The sequence below is a fragment of the Tupaia chinensis genome, unplaced genomic scaffold (assembly GCF_000334495.1).
Source record: "Tupaia chinensis unplaced genomic scaffold, TupChi_1.0 Scaffold148680_1, whole genome shotgun sequence".
NCBI classification, from domain to species: domain Eukaryota; kingdom Metazoa; phylum Chordata; class Mammalia; order Scandentia; family Tupaiidae; genus Tupaia; species Tupaia belangeri.
The window spans coordinates 579,839-597,625 of NW_006208529.1; the positions used below are offsets into that span (position 1 = coordinate 579,839).

At 47.7% G+C, this 17,787-nt stretch overlaps 1 protein-coding gene across 1 annotated transcript in view; it reads left to right on the forward strand.

The window, feature by feature from the left end:
- The window catches only part of DCHS2 (dachsous cadherin-related 2), a 298,657-nt gene that overhangs the window by 183,163 nt on the left and 97,707 nt on the right, over window positions 1-17,787 (forward strand). Inside the window, 2 exon segments of the mRNA XM_027769135.1 lie at window positions 11,597-11,833; window positions 13,171-14,187. Coding sequence (XP_027624936.1) covers window positions 11,597-11,833; window positions 13,171-14,187 — 1,254 coding nt within the window.

The following is a 17,787-nucleotide window of genomic DNA, read 5'->3' on the forward strand; positions in this document are numbered from 1 at the left end:
CTTGTTATCTCTTTTTTCTTGTGCCTTCTAGAGTTTGTTGTCTCTCTTCTCTTGCATCTTTATTAGTTTTGCCACTCTGAATTTTCTGAATGCTTTACCTGACATTTATATGAGTTCCATTGCATGGATGGTGAAGGGCTGCTCTTTTCCCTTGGGGGAGATATATTTTCTTGGCTTCTCATATTTCTTGCACCTCTCTGATGGTTTCCGGTCACCTGATGGATTGTACATTTCTTCTTAATTTCTTGGAGTTAATTCTGAGCATTCCGAGGTGTGCGGGAGAAGATAACCCACAATCTCTCTGTACCGTTTACCTGATGCTCATCAACCAACCTGCGCTCCTGTTGGAACTTGATATTACAAAGGCCTCCTGGTTTCTGGAGAACAGGTGCCCCTGGGTGGAGTTGCGGGTTTCACTTGAGAATTCAGAGGCCTGTGGGAGGAGATGAAGTGCACGACTTTCCCAAGGACCCAGAATTTTAAAGAAACAAAAGAAATCGGACGCACGTGTTTGCCAATTTACTAACAAGTGACCTCGCAGCCCCACTTGGGTCTAAGTCCTGGACTATTTTACACCCGCGTGGCGAAGCCTTTCAAGTTCAAACACAGGGCATGTGCCAGTTGTGCCCATTTCCTTTGGGTGCTTTTATATAACGATAAAAAATTAAAAAACTACAATTTAAGAATTTAAAAGACAAGAACTATTGGGTTGTCGGAAAAGTCATGACTCATTTTTGTGTCAAGAAAAAAACATAGGGACCAGCAGTTAGCGTAATGGCTATGTCGCTGGACTCCCACGTAGTCGACCGCGGTTTGCATCCCGGACCCGGTGGCTTAAAACTCACGCTGGGCGCGTGTGCGTGTGTGCCCAAGTTCCCGAGAGGAGAATGGAGGAGAAGGGATTGCAGCGTGGCTATCCCCCCTGGGGGGCGATTTCTCACTTTCTGTCTCTCTGTATCTCTCTGTCTGTCTGGCGAGCGCACGCGCCCTATAGCGAAAAACCTCTCCAAAAAAAGAAAAAAGAAAGAAACATAGAAAAATATCATGACTTTTCTGACGACTCAATAACTCAAGGAGATTCTCATCATCGGAACTTATAGATGGGGACAGTGAAACCATGGCAGGTGGAAGTGATTCTTCTGTGGACATACACAGAAATCAGAGGCGTTCCTGAAGTTAGGGAAACATTAACTTAGAGGGCTGCTCCATAGCCTAGAGGTTAAGGGAGCTGGATCTCACATGACTGACAATGTGGTTCAAGCCCTGGACCTGGGACTTGAAAAACAAGCTGGGTGTAGGTGCGTGCATGCCCCAAATCCTGAATGGAGGGCAAGATGGAGGAGAAAGGATTGCAGCAGGATTGGGCCCCAATGAGGGATGCTTTCTTCCCGTCTCTGTCTCTTTCTGTTGAGTGCATACTCCCTCTGGCAAGAAGAAAATGAAAGAAGAAGGAATAACTACTTAGAGCTGGGCAGTTGATGAGCCGCTTTCTCGTGTACACAGTGTTAACTCTCCCATCCTGACCCAGCCGTGTTGGCTATAGCAGCATATTTATTTATTTATTAATTTTTTTAAAAGAATTATTTATTTAATTTTATTGATTCATTAATTTGATTTATTTATTTATTTTGATGTGACCAGAAACACACACACACACATAGAGAAAGAGAGAGAGAGAGGGAAAGTGAGGAAGCAAGCCACCAGTTCCGAGACCCGAACAGTGGTCAGCCATGTGGGAGTCCAGCACCCTTATCCACCATGCCACCTGCCGGCCCCATATAGCAGCATATAACCACACGTGTGTGTAGACAAATATCTTATTAGGTCATCTGGAAAGTCACGACATATTTTTCTATGCGAAAATGTGTCGTGACTTTCCTGACGACCCGGTATGTGAACATATGTGTGTATGCATCTGTGTATACGCGTATACATGAGTGGCAAATTCCCCAAGAGCAGCAGCCCCCCACATTCTTGGCACCATGGGCCAGCTTTATGGAAAACAGTTTTTCCACAGGTGGGGGAGTGACTGGGGATGGTTTGGGAATGATTTAAGGGCATGACCCTTACTGTGCACTTTGTTTTAGTTATTATTATGCTGTAAATATAAGAAACCGCACCAGCCTGTGGCCAGGAGAGTGGGGACCCCTACCCTGCAGAGACTCATAAGACTTCCGTGAGGGTATAACAGGCATTTTCTTTTTCTTTTTCTTCTTTTTTTCCATCAATAAGAAATTTACTTGTTTTTAAAAAAATCCAAATGCTGGCATTGTCCAGAAAAATTTACCAGGCTTATTTATAATCGTTATAAAGTTCAACTGCTGAAACTTGTTCACCGAAACGTTTTGACTTGCATTAATGCTGTACGTCCCCGCATGTATATTAAAAATCCACGCACAAATGAAAATGGAAAACTGCCAATACCTGATTTCTGTCCCCTATTTTCCACTTGCAATTATATACTTAGGTACCTTTTTTTTTTCTTTTTCTTTTTTTTTTTTTTTAGAGGTTTTTGCTATAGGGCGCATGCACTCGCCATAAAGACAGAGAGACAGAGAGATAGAAAGCGAGAAATCACCCCCCAGGGGGGATGGTCATGCCGCAATCCCTTCACCTCCATTCTCCCCTCGGGAATTCTAGGCGTGCACACACGTGCTCCCAGCATGATTTTCAGTCCACTGAGTCTGGGACTTGAACCATGGTTGACCATGTGGGAGTCAGCTACCTGCTGGCCTTGGCATTGTTTGTTTTAAAAAGGTTTGAAAACTTTTTGTTGTTGTTTTTCCATTTAAATGAGGCACTTGCCTTTGGGAAATAGGTTCCCTAACCACATAAACTCCTTTCTTTCAACGACTGCTGCATGTAAGATTCTAAGTTAAATCCCTGCGTTAAGTGTTGATTGCTTAGTCTGCTCGCCTCCACCTGCTGTTCTTGCTTCACAGCTGGGTGAGCATTATACGTAGCCTGGTGGAGAGTCCATGTGCATTTCATAGGGCGAAGCTTCTTTTTTTTTTGGAGAGGTTTTTGCTATAGGGCGCTTGCGCTCGCCAGAAAGAGACAGAGACAGAAAGCGAGAAATCACCTCCTGGGGGGATGGCTATGGCTCAGTCCCTTCTCCTCCATCCTCCTCTCGGGATCTTGGGCACACACACACATGTGCCCGGCGTGAGTTTAAGCCACCGGGTCTGGGACTCGAACCGCGGTCGACTACATGGGAGTCCAGCGACATAGCCATTACGCTAACTGCTGGTCCCAAGGGCGAAGTTTCTTGATGACGTTATACCCATGTAACTGTGTTGGGTGCGGTATCTTCCTTCCTCTTTTGTCTTTCCTTCAAATTTATTGAAAATCTGCTATCTGACAAGTGATAGGGACATTCACAGGTAAAATTGTGTTCACAGATAACAAGAAACTCGGTTTTGCTACATGGAATAACATCTAGGTCTTATCAAGGGTGAAATAATGAAAATGTCATATATGTTACATGTTGCTCCTTGCTTATCATTGTCAAATCACCCGGACTCCAGACTTTACTGATGGTATATAATATCTCAACTCAAGGGGGCCGGCAGGTGGCATGGTGGTTAAGGGCATTGGACTCCCACATGACTGACCGTAGTTCAAGTCCCAGGCATGGTGGCTTGCTTTCTCACTTTCCCTCTTTCTCTCTCATTCTCGCTCTGTTCTTCTCTAGTAAAATTAAAAATAAATAAGTAAGTAAAGTTAAATAAAATAATTCTTATAAAAAAAAAAGAACTAAAAATGCCAGTTTGGGTATTTGGAGGGAAGATCATTAAATGCTAGATGATTTTACCAGAGAGAATGTTTTAAAATAGCAAAATAAGGACCAGCAGTTAGTGTAATGGCTATGTCACTGGACTCTCATGTAGTCGACCGCGGTTTGAGTCTCAGACCCGGTGACTTAAACTCATGCCGGGTGCATGTACGTGCGTGCCCAAGATCCCGAGAGGAGAATGGAGGAGAAGGGATTGCAGCATGGCCATCCCCCCTGGGGGGTGATTTCTCACTTTCTGTCTCTCTGTCTCTGTTTGTCTTTCTGGTGAGCGCCCACGCCCTATAGCAAAAACCTCTCCAAAAAAAAAAAAAAATAGCAAAGTAAATAAAGGACAGATCTTAATTTGATTAGACTTTTACAACTTCCTACATATGGTGGTGCATTTTGCTAGTAATTTGAGTATCTGAAACATTATTTTTCATGTTCAATTTTATGGAGACAATTTGTGTGGAGCATGTTTATCCCAACTCCAGGGACTCATGTGGTGGAACAGAGCTCTCTTACATGTCTTCATTTTCTGGTTCTAGGATTTCCAGTCAAATTTACCACTCAAGCTTTAAGAATCCCATTTTTAGATAAGTATCTTAACACGATTATTTTAAAAGACACATGTTTTAATGTCCAATGTAAATTCCTATTTAGTATAGAAATTTCCTTCATAACTATAAAGAAAGTTGGCATGCATACATTCAGGGACTTCAGAAAGTTCATGGAGGGGCCAGTGGATGGTGTGGTGGTTAAAGGCACTGGATTCCCAAATGGTCAACTGCGGTTCAAATCCTGGGCCTGAAGGCTTGTTTTCTCCCTTTCCCTTTCTCTCTCTCTCTGGGCAAATTAAAAATAATAATAACAAATGGAGTCAAATAAATAAATAATTTTGGGACCAGCAGTTAGCGTAATGGCTATGTCACTGGACTCCCACATAGTCGACTGCAGTTCGAGTCCCGGACCCGGTGGCTTAAACTCAAGCCGGGCGCGTGTGCATGCGTGCCCAAGATCCCGAGAGGAGAATTGAGGAGAAGGGATTGCGGTGTGGCCATCCTCCCTGGGGGGTGATCTCTCGCTTTCTATCTCTCTGTCTTTCTCTGTCTGTCTGGCGAGCGCACGCGCCCTATAGCAAAAAACCTCTCAAAAAAAAAAAAGTTCATGGAAAATGAGATCTTAGTATGAATTTATTTGGAAAATGTTGAAATCCATGCCTGGTTTTTTCATACTATGCATAGTCCATGAACATTTTAAAGAACTCTCTCATATAAAGAGTATATAATATTTTTGTTGTTAAAAAAACAACTTGCAACTTGTTTTCCATATAAACGTATGATGAAAAATGGTTCTAAATTAAAACGTGTATATTTTCTTTATTCTATTTTGAGGCTACCAGTATTCTTCTGGGCTAGCTGATGGCATGGTGGTTAAGGCAGCTGCGTCCCACATGGCTAACTGCTTGGTTCAAGTCCTGGACCTAGTGGCTTGGAAAACATGCTGGGCTTGTGTACATGCATGCCCAAACTCCTGAGTAGAGGGGAGGGATTGCGCTGTGGCCAGCATTCCTTCTGGGAGCTGATTTCTCTGTCTCTGTCTCCAGTGAGCGCACACACCTTGTATCAAAAACAACGACAACTTCCCTTTTTGAATATATCTATTCTTTTTATGTGTACTTTCTAGCTATAAGGTTAACATATGTTCACTGTTAATTTTTTTTTTTCAGAGGTTTTGGCATTAGGGCACGTGGACTTGCCATAGAGATAGACAGTGAGAGGGAAAGTGAGAAATCACCCCGGGGGGGGGATAGCCATGCCACAGCCCCTTCTCCTCCATTCTCCTCCTGGGATTTTGGGCACGCACACACACGCGCCTGGTGTGATTTTCAAGCTACCGGGTCTGGGACTCTAGCCGTGGTCAGCCATGGTTCAGCCGGTGACGGGAGTCCAGTGACGTAACCTCTACATCCTCTGCTGACCCTCACCCGTAAATATTTATAGCTGAAGGATGTAAGAAGTAGCCAGTGAGCCGTCCCATAATCTCAGCCCACAAAAGTGACGGTCCTTGACAGTTGTTCACACCCTGCCACGTTTCCAGCGTGCATGTTTGTGTGTGTGCACACGCAGAGTGTGTAAGTGAGTTTTATATGTGTGTTAGATACAGAGGTCATTGACAGTGCGGCAACAGACATACTTTACAGGCTTCTGACTCTAACAGTCTCGCTTAGCAAGATCTCATGACTTTTTCTCTCGCATTAACTAGAGCTACATCCGGGTATTTCAAATGTGTCATCAGTGTAGTTAGTTGTATAGGTTAACTTGACAGGTCCATAGGACACCCAGCTCGCAGGTCAGCACCGTCCCTGTGTGCGTCCAGAGGAGACCGGCATTGGATTTGGTGGACTGAGTGAGGCAGATGGCCCTCTGCATTGTGGGTGTCATTATCTAATTCACTGAAGAGAAAGGAAGGGTGGCAGGAGGTTGAATTTGGCCTCGGTGTGGCAACTTGAGTAGGATGTTCGCTGTCAGCAGCACTCCTGGGTCCTGCACTGCTGCCTGGGGCTTCCACACCCTCTAACTGCAGCCCCGGCTTCCCTGGGTTTTCAGTTTGCACGTGGAGGTCACAGGGCTTCTCGGCCTCCATAATCTTAGCCAATTCCTTATAGTAAGTCTTATATAATTTACGTTTTTATACAATAATTTTTTTTTGAGAGGTTTTTGCTATTGGGCGCATGTGCTCGCCAGACAGACAGACAGAGACAGAGAGACAGAAAGCAGGAAATCACCCCCCAGGGGGGATGGCCACACCACAATCCCTTCTCCTCCATTCTCCTCTCAGGATCTTGGGCACGCACGCACATGCGCCCGGCGTGAGTTTAAGCCGCCGGGTCTGAGACTCGAACCACGGTCGACTACATGGGAGTCCAGCGACATAGCCATTACGCTAACTGCTGGTCCCTATACAATAAATTTTATATTGATTTCTCTCTGTATATCTATAGTCTTTCATATCTGTCTACCTACCTGCTTCCCACCTATCTGTCTATCCATCTATCCTGTTGATTTTTTTCTTGAAAGATACCGGCTAATACACACACTGTTAACCTTTTTTTTTTTTTTTGAGAGATTTTTGCTATAGGGTATGTGTGCTTGCCAGAGAGACAGAAAGAAAGTGAAAAAATCACTTCTCAGGGGGTTGGCCATGCCCCAATTCCTCCTCTTCAATTCCCCTCTCAAGATTTTGGGCAAGCATGCACACGTGCCCAGTGCAAGTTTTAAGCTACTGGGTCGAGGACTCAAACTGCAAACTACATGGGAGTCCAGCAACGTAACCATTCTGCCATCTGCTGGTCCTCACTACTAACGTTTTTTTTTTTTTTTTTTTTGAGAAGTTTTTGCTATAGGGTGTGTGTGCTCATCAGTAAGACAGAGTGACAGAGAGACAGAAAGCGAGAAATCACCCCCTAGGGAAGATGGTCATGCTGCAATCCCTTCTCCTCCCTCTCGGGATCTTGGGCACACACGCACACGTGTCTGGCATGAGTTTAAGCCACCGGGTCTGGGACTTGAACCATAGTCGACTACATGGGAGTCCAGCGACAGCCATTACGCCATCTGCTGGTCCCAATACTGTATCCTTTATTAACCTTGAGTATTATCACTTTAATATTTCAGCAAACATTACAGGTAAAAACAAGAGATGAAAAAAGCTCGCCTTGCCATTATTATTCCTGAGTTTGGAGTATTATATTTATTAGCATTCAGTTATTCGTGTTTTTTATTGTCAGAGGGCACGTGTGTACTCTCACTAGAAGGGAGGAAGCGAGAGAACCTCTGTGTGGCGTGACCGCGCTGCAGCCCTTTTCGTCCTGTCCCCCCGTCCTGTCGGGATCTGGGCATGTGTGCCTGCACAAGCCTCTGGCACATTTCTGAAGCCACCCAGGGCCGGGAATCCAGCCGTCGGCCCGTGAGGCCTGGCTCTGAAAGCACAGCGATTGAATCACAGTGCTCTGGAGTCAGCCCAACATGTAATTCCGTCTTTAATCTAAACTCTCTGTGCTTATCTACCGCTACCTTAAATTCCGGTTTACTTGTATTTTTATCTTGGTTATAGATGTCTCTACTGATTATGGATATTAAACTTTTGTTTATATATTTTCAAAATGTCCTTTTTTTTTAAGACAGGGTTCTGTTGTCTCAGTCTCCTGCCTCACCCTCCCTGCCGAGGTTGCAGGGAGGATAACACGCCATCGTGCCCGGTCTTGGTCTGAGGCAGGGTCTCACGGTGTTGCCCAGGCCGGCCTCGAGCTCATGATCCTCCTGCCTCAGCCTCTCAAGGCCCTGGGATTCACAATGTGGTCTTTGATTTTATTTATAGATCATCAAGTAAATTAATGAAGAAATGAATGAATGATAAGAAAACAAGGGCTGAATAGTTAAAATACAGTACGTGAGGTTTGTAGTAGACTTGGGCGCTGAGGTCGTGGGCACTCAGCACAGTGGTATCCAGAGCTAGGAGGAGAGTGGAGAAGACCGTCCACACCAGGAGAGACCCGAGCTGTGCTTTACAACACGGCTAGAGGCTGGGGCCGGCAGGTGGCGTGGTGGTTAAGGGCGCTGGACTCCCACATGGCTGACCATGGTTCAAGTCCTAGACCTGGCAGCTTGCTTTCTCACTTTCCCTTTCTCTCTCTCTGTCTTTCACTGTGTCCTTCTCTGGTCAAACTAAAAGAAGTAAATAAAGAATTTAAAAAACAAAACAAAACAAAACATGACTAGAGGTCATCGAGCCAAAGAAGATGAAGCTGCTCTGAAAGAGGCTGCAGCAATCTGACTGGACAAGGAGAAGGGGTACTCTGGAAATGACCAGTAGTGGGTTCACTTTGCCGGGCACTGATCAGACTGGGTGGAGAGTCATGAGAGGGGACTGCAGAGGTGGAGAAGGGCCAGCTTACGGACGACCCGGTATTTGACGATGAGCCTTCTGAAGTTGACCTTGAAAACCTGGGGAGGGGGTCACTGAACTGTCTAGATTTGGATATCAAGAAGATGCCACTAATACAACTATGAAAAATGCCTGAGTTGAGAGGCGTAAGTCTGCAGGTAGGAAGGCCGAGTTGTTTCTGGTTGAGGCAGATGTGGAATTTTTGGGGGTTTTTTTGGAGAGATTTTTGCTATAGGGCACGTGTGCTTGCAAGACAAACAGAGAGAGAGACAGAAAGCTAGAATTCAACCCCCAGGCGGGATGGCCACACCACAATCCCTTCTCCTCCATCCTCCTCTCAGGATCTTGGGCACGCACACATACACACACACACACACACATGGCCAGCATGAGTTTAAGCCACGGGGTCTGGGACTCGAACTGTGTCAACTACATGGGAGTCCAGCGACATAGCCATTACGCCAACTGTTAGTTCCCAGATGTGATTTTCTTTTACATTGCCATAATCACCAAGGGAGCAAAGTGAAATCTTCAAAAATGCCTGTACACTTGGAACGGAGTTAACTCTGGAGGAACACACATGGAGGGAGTAGGGATGATTGGGAGTGAAAGGACTTTTCATTTTATTCTATAAACACTTTTTGTAGTATTCAAGTTTTATTTTTCAATTAAGCATCTATATGAATAATGAATAGCTTTTTTTGAGAAAACTACAGCAATGGACTCACCCCACAGCACAGCAGTTTAGGGAGCCAGATCCCACATGACTGACTATGGTTCAAATCCTAGCCCTGGTGGCTTGAAAAGCATGCACGTGTGTGTGTGTGTGTGTGTGTGTGTGTGTGTCTCCCAAATCCTGACTGGATAGACCAATAAAGGAAGAAGGATTGCAACACGGCCATGTTCCATTGAGAGGTGCTTTCTCTCTCTCTTTTTGGTGAGTGTGTATGCTCTTTGACAATAATAACAATAACAACAATGAAAAATACATCAATAACAAATGGGAAGGTTATGGCTTAGAGATTTATGGAAGTACTGAGAGCTCTTGTAGACCACCAAATTGCTATGAGCCCAAATTTTAATATGGCCGCCCAAAGCTGGTGCAATACTCTTGAGTTACATCAGTATTGCGTGTGCCCCAATAAGGAGTGTTGACACTCTGCTTTGTAATCATCAGATGTATCTGGGAACATGTTCACTTTGGTTCATGCTCGGTTATTTCTTCATCCCAGGCTGACGATTTGGTGGAAAGCCCTAGCACAATTTACGTCTTTCTGGTGAATTGGTATTCTTCCAGGATGTCCAACATTTAAGCTCTAAGAGAAGATTGTTTACATGACAGAATTTGCAGATACGCACAAGTCTTCATTTTGCAAATGTGCACAAGTCCTTTGGTTAGAAAATAGTTGTGTTCATTGGGATTCTCCAGCAAAACATAACCCATTGTATGTGTGTGTGTGTGTGTGTGTGTGTGTGTGTGTGTGCGCACGCGTGCACGTGTATGAAGAGATTGTGTATAGAGAGTCTGGTCACATATTTCACAGCGGCCTGCAACTTCCAAGATCTGCAGAGTGTGTCAGAAGCTGAGCCCCGGGGGGACCAGCAGTTAGTGTAATGGCTCTGTCCCTGGACTCCCACATAGTCGACCACGGTTTGCATCCTGGACCCAGTGGCTTAAAACTCACGCCGGGTACATGTGTGTGCGTGCCCAAGATCCCGAGAGGAGGGGGAGGAGAAGGGATTGCAGCGTGACCATCGCCCCTGGGGGGTGATTTCCCACTTTCTGTCTCTATGTCTCTCTCTGTCTGTCTTGCGAGCGCACGCACCCTATAGCGAAAACCTCTCCCCCAAAAAAATAAACAAATAAAAAAAATAAATAAAGAAGCTGAGCCCAGGCAAGCTGAGGGTGAAGGTCCAGTCTGAATACAAAGGCCTTAGAACCAAGAGGCCCACTGTGTGCAGACCAGCAGGCTCTACACCCAGGAAGAGCCAGTGTTTCCATTCGAATTGAAAGGCAGGAAAACCAACCAACTGGACGAACCCAATGTTCCAGTTTGAAAGCAGTCAGGCAGGCTGCATGCTGTCTTACTCAGAAGGGTGTTAATGATTTGTTCTATTTAGGCCTTCAACTGATTGGTTGAGACTCACCTACATTAGGGAGGGCAAGCTGCCTTATTCATTGTACAGATTTCTACTTATTCACATTTAGTCATTGTCTATCTTTACAGTGTATGAAATGGTGCTCCCAGCATGAATACACTGTACACCGCATATTGGTCCAGTGAAAGATGCTCCTCTTCACGTGGTCTTCATCAGATAATTTTCCATTTTTGTATCCATCTTTTTCCTCTTGATTCCCTCCCTCTTGCTCCCCCACTGCCCTGCCTCCTCCCACACTGTCTAGTACCCACGGTGGCTCTCCATGCTTTTCTACCATCCAGTTTTCTAGTCTCTGCCATACAGTGCAGGCATTCGGTATATATTGAGTAGGGATATACAATGCCTCTCTTTCATAGTCTGGCTTACTTCATTTAGCATTACATCTTTCATATTTGTCCACTTTCTATCACATGCCAGGGTTTCATTGTTTCTTTATGAGTCAGTGGTATTCCATAGCACATATGTGCCACACTTAAGACATGGAATCAACCCAAATGTCCAAGAGCAGATGAATGGATTCAGTCTCCAGATTTAAGTGCCAATCTTACTTTAAGACACCTCAAATATTGTTTGCCCAAATATCTGGACACCCTAGGGCCAGTCAGGCCAACACATGAAATTACACACCAGAGCAGACAACGGATGAGGTGTTACTGTTGCTCATCGGTCTTTATAACATGCTATCTGTTGATTACCTTTCTCTCCTCCACCCAGGAATTATTTACCTAACGTCGAGTCTTAGTCATTTAGAGCCTACCAGCTTTGTGTTGGTGGTCAGTGCTCGAGATGGTGGTGGGCTCCCGGCTGTCACGAAGGCCGATGTCACTGTCCATATTCTCCAGACATCTCTGGCGCCGGCTGAATTTGAAAGGCCCAAGTATACTTTCTTGGTTTATGAAGATGTGCCCGAGGACAGTCTTGTTGGAACCGTGAAAGCGAGAGAGCCCTTGAGTAAGTATTTATTTCAGACTGTTCCCTGTGTTTCCCTGGGCTGTGTTTCCGTCTCTCCAGGCAGGACGGAGATGGCTCGACCTGTGGCTTCCTCTTTGTTCTTTCAACATTGTTTCTGCCCATCCTATAATGACTTTTCTGACCACAAAAGAAACAGATATATAAAAAGAAAGCTTAAAACAATACGGAATAATGATTAATATCTTGTAGAAAGTGTAGAACTCCTCACCAAAACATACATACACTTAAAATATTTTTACAGAAATGCACCCTACTGTCATTGTTGTACAATTAGCTTTTTTTTCCATGCATAGGATATAATGAACAGTTTTCCACATCGTTTTGTCTCATTTTAAAAACGGTATAGAATTTCAACATTTCCGTCTGTTCTGTATACACATTCCCCTGTTGGTACCGATAGGAATGGGTATCAGTGTGAATGATCTTACTAATCCAAACACCACCTGAGCAAATGCCTTTGTACGACTTTCACGCCGGTAGAGGAATCTCTGCAGGGTAAATTCCCGGAAGTGAATTACTCCCCAAGCATTCATCCTTCTCCAGGCCCTGGCCTGTGCCTGTTTCCCACCATCCCTTGACTTCTCTGGAGGCTTTGCCTTCATGGGTAGATACCAAAGAGAACTGTGGCAGAGACTGACCCCAGCCTGCCAGCGTGTAAGATGGCATCCGAATGACTTTCTGAACATCTCTCCCTCTTACCTTGCGCGGGGACATTGAAGGAAGTAGGGACGCAGGGCTTGCTCTTTGTCCACGGATGTCCCTTTGTCCATTAAAACACCTTAAATGGGGGACCAGCAGTTGGCGTAACGGCCGTATCGCTGCACCCCCATTGCCCTGTCTCGTCCCACACCGTCTCTAGTATCCACAGTTGCTCTCTGTGTGGTATATATTGAGTAGGGATGTACAATGCCTCTCTTTCAGAGACATTTAAATTGACCGTGGTTCTAGTCCCGGACCCGGTGGCCTGAACTCACGCCAGGTGTGTGTGCGTGCATGCTCAAGATCCAGAGAGGAGAATGGAGGAGAAGGGATTGCGGTGTGGCCATTCCCCCTGGGGGGTGATTTCTCGCTTTCTGTCTCTCTGTCTTTCTGGCGAGTGCACACGCCCTATAGTAAAATCCTCTCCCCCCCCCCAACATAAAGAACAAAAAAGCACCTTAAGTGGGGGAGCTGTTTTCCAGCAGGCTTTGCAGAGCTGAGGAAGGACTGACACAGGGCAGCATTCTCCGCAGGTCTCTATCAATACTCGCAGCATTCATTGTTCCTAGCGGGTACCTACTCCTGGCATAGAGGGATGTCTGTCCTCTCCTTTCCAGATTCCTCCGAACCTGTGCATTACAGAATTTCTTCTGGCGACCTGGACGGGATGTTCTCCATCCACCCCTGGCTGGGCACCATCCGCACGCGGCAGCCCCTGGACCACGAGGCCATGCCCGCTGCGGTGCTCACCGTGGAGGCACAGCTGGGTGGCGCCCCGGCCTACAGCAGCGCGGAGGTTAACGTCACTGTCCTGGATGTCAACGACAATGCCCCAGCGTTCCTCACGGCCTCGGATGAGATCTGGGTCTCCGCGGCTACCCGGCTGGGTGCAGCCCTGTACCTGGCACATGCCGAAGACAGGGACAGCGGGCCCAATGGGTGCGTGCGGTACGCCTTGGCAGGCCCCAGCGCCGGCTGCTTCACGGTGCACCCGGAGCTGGGGGTGCTGTCCCTCAACTGCAGCCTGGCGGGCCACCTGCCGCAGAGGCACGTGCTCACGCTGCTGGCCCAGGACCTTGGCGTCCCCCCGCGGGCATCCCGGATGGTGCTGACCGTAGTCGTGGAGGCACAGGAACGAAGTCCACCCCTGACTTTCGACCATCTGCTCTACCGAGTGGACGTGAGCGAGTCCCTCCCGCCCAGGACGCTGGTTCTGCAAACGCAGGCCTCCCCGTTGGGCCCCCGGCGCCCTGCACCACCGCCTCGGTACGCGCTGCAGCCGGGCAGGGCCTCCGCGGCCTTCGGCATCCGCGCCGACACCGGCTGGGTGTACCTGCGGCGGCAGCTGGACTACGAGGCCGTGCAGACCTACAGCCTGAAGGTGCTGGCCTGGACCCCGGAGGACGGGCCTGCGCGGAACGCGAGCGCCTCGGTCATCGTCCGCGTCCTGGACGACAACGACAACGCCCCCGCCTTCTTGCAAGACGCCTTGTTTCTGAAAGTCCAGGAGAGCTCGGTGCCCCGAGGGGTGATCGCCAGGGTGACAGCTCTGGACACCGACTCTGGGAGGAACGGCAGGCTGTCGTATTTCCTCCTGTCTGACAGGGAGTTCTTCAAGATGAATCCTAGCACAGGTAGCGTTTTTAAAAGCTTTCATCTATTCACTGTAAAATCAGGATTGAGAGAGCATGAATTTTTTTTTTTTTTTAGAGGTTTTCGCTATAGGGCGCGTGCCCTCGCCAGTCAGACAGAGAGAGACAGAGAGACAGAAAGCGAGAAATCACCCCCCAGAGGGGATGGTCACGCCGCAATCTCTTCTCCTCCATTCTCCTCTCGGGATCTTGGGCACACACGCACACGCGCCCGGCGTGAGTTTTAAGCCACCGGGTCCGGGACGCGACCCGCGGTCTACTACGTGGGAGTCCAGCGACATAGCCATTACCCTAACTGCTGGTTCCTGAGAGAACATGAATCTTAGCGTAGAGCGTTACTACAATTGAAAGGGCAGTTTTTAGTAAATACAGTTTATGTAGTAAGTATGATAGATTTTTTTTTTGAGAGATTTTCACTGTAGGGCGCGTGCGCTCGCCAGAGAGAGAGACAGAGAGACAGAAAGCGAGAAATCACCCCCCAGGGGGGATGGTCACACCACAATCCCTTCTCCTCCATTCTCCTTTCGGGATCTTGGGCACGCACGCACACGCGCCCGGCGTGAGTTTTAAGCCACCGGCTCCGGGACACGAACCGCGGTCGACTATGTGGGAGTCCAGCGACATAGCCATTAGGCTAACTGCTGGTTCCCACTATGATAGATTTTTGTTGTTGTTGTTGTTAGAGGTTTTTGCCTTGGTGTGCATGCACTTGCTGGGGAGAGAGACAGAGACAGTGGGAGGGAAAGTGAGAAATCACCATGCCCCCACTTCCGCGGATGGTTACACTGAAATCCTTCCTCCCCCATTCTCCCTCTGGGGACCCTGGGCATGCACGCACAGGTGCTTAGCAGAATTTTCAAGCCACTGGTCTCAGACTCGAACCATGGTCAGCCATGTGGGAGTCCAGTGATGTAACTGCTATGCCATCTGCTGGCCCCAGGATTGTATGATTTATTTATTTATTTATTTATTTATTTATTTATGTATGTATGTATTTTGCTACAGGGCACATGCGCTCGCCAGACAGACAGAGAGACAGAGAGACAGAAAGCGAGAAATCATCCCGCAGGAGGAATGGCCATGCCGCAATCCCTTCTCCTCCATTCTCCTCTCGGGACCTTGGGCACAAACGCACACGCGCCCGGCATGAGTTTAAGCCACTGGGTCTGGGACTTGAACCGCAGTCGACTACATGGAAGTCCAGTGACATAGCCATTACGCTAACTGCTGGTCCCTATGATTTTTAAAAAAAACATTTTGCCAGAGGGTCTTTGTGCTCACCAGAGAAAGACAAAGAAAGAAAAAGAGAGAGGAAGTGAGGACCCCAGTGGGGATGGTTTCCCTGCAAGCCCTTCTCCATTTTTCCATCCTGGGGTGTTCTTTAAGCTGTCAGTCTAGGGTTTGTATCTGGTGGGATTGGGCTCCCTGAACGACCAGGCCAGGAGTTGGCCTACAGTACTGTATGGTTTTAAATGAGTAACAATGGAGTAGGTGTGGAGGCTAAGGTGGCTGGATCTCATGTGGCTGATTGCATGGTTCAAGTCCCCACCCAGATGCTTGAAGATCATGCTGGGTGCTTGTGTGTGCCCAAAATCCTGGCAGGAGGATGCAGAAGGGATTGAGGCATGGCCAGTCCCCCTGGAGATTTCTCATTTTCACAATCTGTCTCTCTCTGGTGAGCACACAGGCCCTACAGCAACACTGAAACAAGCAACATTAAGTAGGTTTTGACCTGTAAGGATCCTTCATTCTCCTCCCTCGCATCGTAACGCTGCCAGTATGTGCTTCTCGTTCCGAATTAGAGGCACGATCAGAGCTAGATTGAAGAACTTCTTGAGTCAGAGAGATTTTTCCACAAACCGTTTTTAAAATTCGTATATGTTTTTGTAAATATCAGAGACTTATTTTATGATTTTTAAGTGTCATCGATATAAAATTAGAACTCAGTGCTTTCGTTAAGATTTCGAATCCTGCTAGAGTTACACGTCCCCATTCTCACGTTGATGGGGGAATTGGGTGGAGGGAGGAGGAATAGGTGCAGTGAAATTTTTGAAATTTTAATTAGAAGGTAAATATAAAAATTGTTATTATTTATTTATTTATTTTTTTTTTTGGAGAGCTTTTTGCTATAGGGCGTGTGCGCTCGCCAGAAAGACAGCGAGAGACAGAGAGACAGAAAACAAGAAATCACCCCCCAGGGGAGATGGCCACGCCGCAATCCCTTCTCCTCCATTCTCCTCTCGGGATCTTGGGCACGCACGCACATGCACACATGTGAGTTTAAGCCACCGGGTCCAGGACGTGAACTGTGGTCAACTACATGGGAGTCCAGTGACATAGCCATTATGCTAACTGCTGGTCCCCAAAATTGTTATGTTTTGAAAGTTATATGATATAAATTTACAAGGACTTTAACTCTTACAGCTAAATATGCCTATAATTCGGATTGAGAACCAGGGAAAGACTCAGTTCAAGTGACATGTCCAAGGCCCAAGAGCCAGTAGAAGGCGGAGGAGGCCCCCCCCTCTGCCCCCCACAGGCACCGCTTATACCACGGCCTGTGTGGACGGTGCCCTGCCCTCTGGCAGGACAGAATCGGAACCCGCAGATGGTGCTTTGTAAGCCTTTGTTCTAAAGGCCCTGTGTCTGGTGGCTAAGGTGTTGGATCCCACATAGCTGACCGTGGTTCGAGTTCTAGACTCAACTGTTTGAAAATCATCCTGGGGACCAGCAGTTGGCGTAATGGCTATGTCACTGGACTCCCATGTAGTCGACCACAGTTCAAGTCCCGGATCCAGAGGCTTAAACTCACGCCCGGCACATGTGCGTGCGTGCCCAAGATCCCAAGAGGAGAACAGAGGAAAAGGGACTGCGGTGTGGCCATCCTCCCTGGGGGGAGGGAAGTACTTTTTCTTTCTCTCTCTGTCTCTGCGAGCACACGCGCCCTATAGCAAAAACCTCTCCAAAAAAGGAAAAAGAGAAAAGAAAACCGTGCGGGGCATGTATGCATGGGTGCCCAAAGTCCCGGCAGGAGAATGGAGGAGGAAGGATTGCGGTGTGGCCATCCCCGTGGGAGGCGATTTCTCGCTTTGCCCGTCTCTGCCTCTCTCCAGCGAGCACATGCACCTATGGCCAACACCTAAAATAAATGAGTGCGTAAATAAGGGCTACGCCGTGTGACTGCTGAGGGGGCCCCTACCGCGCCCTCCCCCGCAGGTGCAGCCTCTCCCCAGGGCGTGACTCACCCAGCAGGGCGGATTTCGGATTTCAGCCCTCTCGCCCTAAGCCGGGTCCTCCGCCCAGGCAGCAGGCTGGCCCTGCACGCGGTGTGCTTCCGCACGGCCGGCTGGCGTCCTAGGCCTCCGTCTTAACTGCTTTTTTAGTTTTTCTTTTTTCAAACATGCAACTCCACTTGCTCCCGCCTTTTCTGTCTCCTGCAATTAGCCCGGGGCCGGCTTCAGAAGGCCAGAGGCCAGCTGTCGGTTCCTCATCCGGCTGTCTGGCTCAGCCCAACTCAGAGCTCTGCTTTGCCCCCGCAGAGGGACAGCTCCTGACAGCTTGGTGGCATCTCTGCAGGGAAAG